Consider the following 6,478-nt stretch of genomic DNA (forward strand, 5'->3'; position numbering starts at 1 on the left):
TGAGGGGGGGGGGGGTTCCTTGCCTTGTGCTGTGAAAAACAGCTGAGATTTTCTGGCCGGAGTTAAATGACTCAGCCTTGGTTGACTCTTCCCCTCCGTTCGCAGCCAAAAAAAAAACCTGCAAACTTCAAAGAAGGCTCTTACCGACTGGGTCTCTCTCTGCTTTTTTCTTGCCTGAAGAAAGAGATATCTACTGGATATTAAGTAGATAACGAACCAGAAATCTGGGGGCAGCTCAATTAAGCTGCCGGCAACGGCAGTCCCTCCCCGGAAGTCTACCTTTCTCAATTTTAAAAGATTCTGTTAAACTCCCATTGACTATAATTTGTGCTGTTTGTTCCTGATATATTACGTTGATTGATTATAGAAAATACTCTCCAATTTGCATCTTTTGCATTGTTTTCATTAAAAATTGCCAATTAACTCAATCAAATGCTTTCTCTGCGTCTAGAAATATAAGCGCTGTGGGGACTTGGTTATTCTTTCCCAACTACACCAATATATTAACAATTTGTCTTACATTACTTCTCATTTGTCTCCTTTGTATAAAGTCAGTTTGATCATTGTGAATCAGTTGCTGAGTAACCAAAATCAACCTATTTACTATTATTTTAGCAAAAAATTTATAATCTGTGTTGAGTAATGATTTCCTGAAGGCCTTCCCTTGTGAAAGCTAGCCTGCCGCCGCTGCCCACCAGCTTTCGGCCATGTGGGCAGCGGTGGTGGCAGGCTAGCTTTCATGGCTTTTGCTAGGCCTGAAGGCCTTCCCTCACGAAAACCATGAGCTGGCATATGCCATGTGGCCAAAAGCCCCTGTCCCCCCTCTCCAGCCTCACCTGGCTGGCTAAGCCTGCTAGGCGGTGTGCCTAGCTAACCAACAACCCTTGTCCTTCCAGTCCAGTAAGTTTACCATCCTGCTGCCTCGTTTCCTGCCTCCTCCCTCCTACATCCATCACATTGGAGAGTTGCTGATTCTGCCTGCTGGTAAGTGACCCAGTTTTTTTCTTTTATTTTTTAATGTTTTTTTAAATAATATTTTATTTATTGTGCATAGAATATTTTCAATCATTTTAATTAAAAGTTTTGAATATAGAATATTTTTAAATGATTTACTTCAATTTATTTTGTGTGGATTCTTTTTTAAATTGTCTTAGACCATTTAAAAAAAGATTCTATCGAAAATAAATTAAAATAAACCATTTTTAAAAATTCTATACTCAATACTTTAAAATGTAATGTGTATACAATTTTTTAAAATCATTTTATTTAAAAATATTGAGTATAGAATATTTTTAAATGGTTTACTTCAATTTATTGTGGATAGAATACCTTGCAATGGTTATAGTATAAATTATTGCTGGTACAATATCTTGCAATGGTTACAGTATAAATTATTGCTGGTACAATATCTTGCAATGGTTACAGTATTGCTGGTACAATACCTTGAAATGGTTACAGTATAGATTATTGCTGATGAAATACTTTGAAATGGTTACAGTATAAATTATGGTGTGTGGAATACTTAACAATGGTTTTTAAGGATTTTTTATTTATATGATATCTTTTTAAAATTATTTTTAGGGGAGTTTTATTTTTTAATTGTTTATAAAATATATTTACTACAAGAAATGTTATTCCTTTTTGCAAATGTTTTGTTTGTGATGCAATTAGTTGCTTTTAAGTGTTCAGACCAGGTTTATCTGTCTCAAAGTGGCTATTTTTCTATGGGCAGGGCAGGTTGGTGCAAGGCAGTTTTGCCAGATTTAGTGTGTTTCACCCTCTTGGTTAGGTAATTCTGAGGTGTTTTATGGTTCTGTGAGCTTCCTGGCACTGTTGTTTATAATTTCCCACAATGCCTTGATGGTTTTTATTCCAACGGCTTTGTCTTTCCTGTCCTTAGGGTTAGGGAAGAAAAACTGGTTTCATTTGTAGTCTTGGGGAAGGGATTCTTATTTTTTGGTGTTTTCCTGGTACTGTCATAGTTTGTGGGTGTGTGGGTGTGTAATGTCCCACAGTTATCTACGCATTAGTAATGATCTAATAATATTTCCTTATACATTTTAGTGACATTTCCTTTCATAATTGGAGTTTTCTTTCATACTTTTGGCTTTCTAATTTCTGTTTCTGTTAGTTAGCAATTGCCAAAACAAATCCCACGTGAAAAAGTATCCAAAGCCTTCTTGATTTTAATTGTCAATTTATTTATTCCTGCACATAGTAATATTTATTCATTTTCATATCTCTGTCTTTCCACTGTTGTGCAAACACAATTCCAGCAGCTGCTAACATCTGTAAAATTAAATATATATTGTACTCCCTTTCAAATAGCCAACAAAATATTTCTGGGTTTAACTCCACATCTTGCTTTACCATTGCTTCTAACCACTAACTTCTGAATAGCTAATTGGACCAACCTAAGTACTGAACCTAATTCATATATTCCTGTTTTTTTGGAATTGAGAACTACATTTCAGAAAAGGGAATCTGTATTGCTCTGGGAATCCACCTATCACATTCATTCTTGAACTAACTTCTTGGATGAAAGACTATATCTTTCCTGTTTGTTTATATCTTTCCCATTTCTCATCCTTCCTGAAAACACTGTACATTGTTGCTTGAAAGCAGAGATCCATTCTGTTACCTGTAGTCCTCAGCTTATAACCATAATTGAGTCCAATATTGTTTTATTTCTTTGGCAGTTTGCATTATTTAACATAATAAATAACAAAGTTACATGACTGCCAAGCCACTCCCATCTGGTCACATGGTTGGCAAGCCACTCCCACCCAGTCACATGGCCAGCAAGCCACTCCCACCCAGTCACATGGCCGGCAAGCCGCTTCCACAAAGCAGGCCACACCGACAGAGTAGGTTCCAACCCACCACTGATCTGGATGTATAAATTCATTTAGCAATCTCTTCAGTCTTTCACCTCACGTGCCCTGACAAATGGCTCCACGTGCCATCTCTGGCACACGTGCCATAGGTTCTCCATCCCGGGTATATACTGTAAGAGTTGGATTGTCTTTGCAATAGAGCCTCTCTATTATATAGCTTCTGTGTTTCTGTCTTTTGAGTTCAGGTCCCGGCTTCTGTTTCATGGATATTATATACATGTATCATGCCTTGTATTATTGCATATAAATAAGTTTCTTATATAAATGAATCCTGTTGAATTATTTACTTGTATGCTGGATGGATTGCTGCAAACGCTAACACACTTATTAGTAGAAAACGACTTCAAATATACTAATACTATAACTTTTATTTGGGCTGATTAGTGCCTTGCAGTGGCATTGCAGAAGCTCATTATATTTCAAAGAATTGGTGATATATGTGTATTTCTGTCAGAACCTCTCCATTAGGTAATTAGGAAAGAAGACCACGAGACTCCATGAATAGAAATCAAGTGTACTTTTACTAATTATAAATGATTAAAGGCATAGCGAAGCAAAGTCTGATTATTTAGGCACGAAAGCGATTGATATATAGAATAGCCCATTCCCCACCCCTTGGCATCACAGTTAAAGTCCAATCATAATTCACCCAAGTGTCAGGTGTGAGATAACTTCAAAAGGCATCACGAAGATGGAATGTCGGTGCCGTTAGTCCTGGCGGGAACCTCCTACGCATGCGTAGTCCGACAGGCAGCTGAGCTCCAGAAACTTCCTCCAGCACAATTAGTAACCCCTCCCAAATACCATGCCCTCCCACCCCGTTTCATGGCAGTCGACACAACAGCAAAGCAGAGGCTGACAATTTCACTTTCATATTCAAAAAAGTCTAGAAGCTTATACCTCATTTTAAACCTGCTAATCTCTTTCATTCTTGTATTTTAAAAAAGAGGAGGGATGTTCAGACAACTGTGGAGAGCCCTGCTTAATCATACTTTTATTCCCAATCCAAAGTAATCTGATCTGCAATCTTGTGACCAGAGAAATAAGGACAAGAGATACTGGTGTCAGATAAAAGTCCTGAATATTGCTTATTAACTAAAAGTTAAAATGGATTTTTTAAAAACTTACCAAGGAAAATGTAGGAATGTTGGGGGTGGGCAGAAAAGGATTCACCACTAGGTTTTGAATTCAGAAATCTTAGAGCCATTGTGCTACTAATATATTAATGGTAAGAATAGCTCTAAAATAGATTTAAAACCATGATAAGCACTACCTTAGTTGAAGGCGTAATGTACTGCTGAGATTAGCCTACAACAAACTAATGTTATTTGAAATGTACAACCCTATAAATGATATAACATAGAAAGGTTTCTTCAAAAATAAAGCATAAAACGCATCCTAACCTCACTTTCATGGAGAGTGGATTATTCATACAAAGTGATATTTTCTGCTCATATCCTAAAGAAATAAATATTGGTCATTTTGGTTATGGAACAACTGGATAATGAAGATAAACCTATTGGTTTTTGTATTATTCATAAGGATGTTATACATGTAAATCATGTTTGGTTTCTGATGTTGTCCAATAGAAACTTTATAGAAATAATTCAAATTCATAATTCTCACAAGTAATCTGTGATGCTAAATACAGAATACATCAATCAACTCAACTCTTCTGGGTATATCTCCCTGGAATATTTGTATAGATTGAAGATTATAACTTGGGTTATGTTGAAGGGAGACAGAAGCTAAAGAAATGCTCAGTTTGTCACAGACAATTTTTCTTTTCCAGGACAAGACTCTACAATGGAGCAACTCCAAGCAGGTAAAAATTAAAATAAGAAAATTGGAGGCAAAACAGATCATAGATGAATGATAGCTGAATGGATGGATGATTGGATGAATGTGGATGGACCAACCAGAGCGACAGGGAAGCAGGCAGGCAGGCAGGCAGACAGACAGACAGACAGACAGACAGACAGACAGATGGACAGAGAGAGTTAATAATTTGAAATCATGATAATTTGCACTCCTGGAATATAATATAATTTTGTAATATAATTATACAACTGTTTTGATTAAATTTGTCACACTTTTTCACTTTTCCAGGGAATGCAAAGAAAAGCAGCCAAATGAATATAGGTATATTTCAAATATGATTCTTTCTGATAGCTATGTTGTTCACGTTGATAGATGGATGGATGGATGGATGGATGGATGGATGGATGGATGGATGAATAGATGGATGGATGGATGGATGGATGGCAACATTATGGAACTGTCACATAACATGCTCTTAAAATTGAAAATGTGTTCACCAGTTCAAAAGTGAGGGCAAAGTACTGTAGCATGACAGGGAAGAACTTCAGATTAAGAAATATGATAGTATTTATTCTATTTTGTGTACTATTTGATTCTCTATAGGTCCCTGAAACTTTCAAAGGAAGAAATGTTCAATACAAGCACAGTGACTGAATTCCAGCTTCTAGGTTTTTCCGAGATCCAGGAACTTCAAACTGTATATTTTGTTATATTCTTGGCAATTTACCTGGTAGCCCTGATGGGTAATTTTCTAATTATCACTGTCATAGTCCTTAATCCCCACCTTCATACTCCTATGTACTTCTTCTTAGTAAACCTCTCTGTTGCTGACCTTGGTGCCATTTCTGTCACTATTCCCAAATCCATGACTCACACCAGAAAAATTTCCTATACTGGATGTGCTGCTCAAGTGTTTTTTCTCATCTTTTTTATGGCTGTAGATGTCTCTCTCCTCACAGTTATGGCATATGATCGATTTGTTGCTATTTGTGATCCATTACACTACACAATCATGCTGAGCAGGGAATCCTGTGTGAAAATGACAATAATTGCATGGGTCAGTGGTTTTCTCTATGGATTAGTCCATGTTGGTGGCACCTTCTCTATCACCTTTTGCTCCAATGTCATCAACCAGTTCTTTTGTGAGATCCCACAGATACTAAGGCTCTCCTGCTCTGAACTGTATCTCATAGAAATTGGGATTCTAGTTTTCAGTGCCTTTCTGGTTTTCAGTTGTTTTATATTCATAATAATTTCTTATGTGCAAATCTTCAGAGCTGTAATGAAAATACCCTCCATGAAGGGAAGACAGAAAGCATTCTCTACCTGCTTGCCTCATCTAATTGTTGTCTCCTTATTTATCTGCATCTGTGCCTTTGCCTATTTGAAGCCAATCTCAAAATGTCCATCTGACTTTGACCTGGTAGCTACTGTGATTTACTGTTCTGTGCCATTTATGATGAATCCAATTATTTATAGTATAAGGAATAAAGATATCCAAACTGCTCTAGGGAAGTTCTTTAACCATCTCACCCACTGGGTGGTTTAATGTTTTCCTTCATTCACTTTCCTCAGATGTATGAGGAAGAGAGAGAATTGAGTGTAACATTGTATGTAGTGGTGGAAAGCAGGATATTAACTGAACAAACACACACACACAAACACACACACACACACACACACACACACACACACACACACACACACAGTTTATTTCAGTTCAACATTCTACAGTATGTTTTCTCCAGCGTATCTATGGG

At 36.9% G+C, this 6,478-nt stretch overlaps 1 protein-coding gene across 1 annotated transcript; it reads left to right on the forward strand.

The window, feature by feature from the left end:
- The first annotated feature begins 5,346 nt into the window (after positions 1-5,346).
- LOC106544422 (olfactory receptor 14A16-like) lies at positions 5,347-6,267 on the forward strand. The gene has a single exon (XM_014060680.2). The coding sequence runs from the start codon at positions 5,347-5,349 to the stop codon at positions 6,265-6,267; it is 921 nt and encodes a 306-aa protein (XP_013916155.2).
- The last annotated feature ends 211 nt before the right edge of the window (positions 6,268-6,478 follow it).

Source organism: Thamnophis sirtalis, unplaced genomic scaffold, assembly GCF_051295495.1.
Source record: "Thamnophis sirtalis isolate CommonGarterSnake01/CBP01778 unplaced genomic scaffold, rThaSir2_p1.2 scaffold_4, whole genome shotgun sequence".
Classification (NCBI taxonomy): domain Eukaryota; kingdom Metazoa; phylum Chordata; class Lepidosauria; order Squamata; family Natricidae; genus Thamnophis; species Thamnophis sirtalis.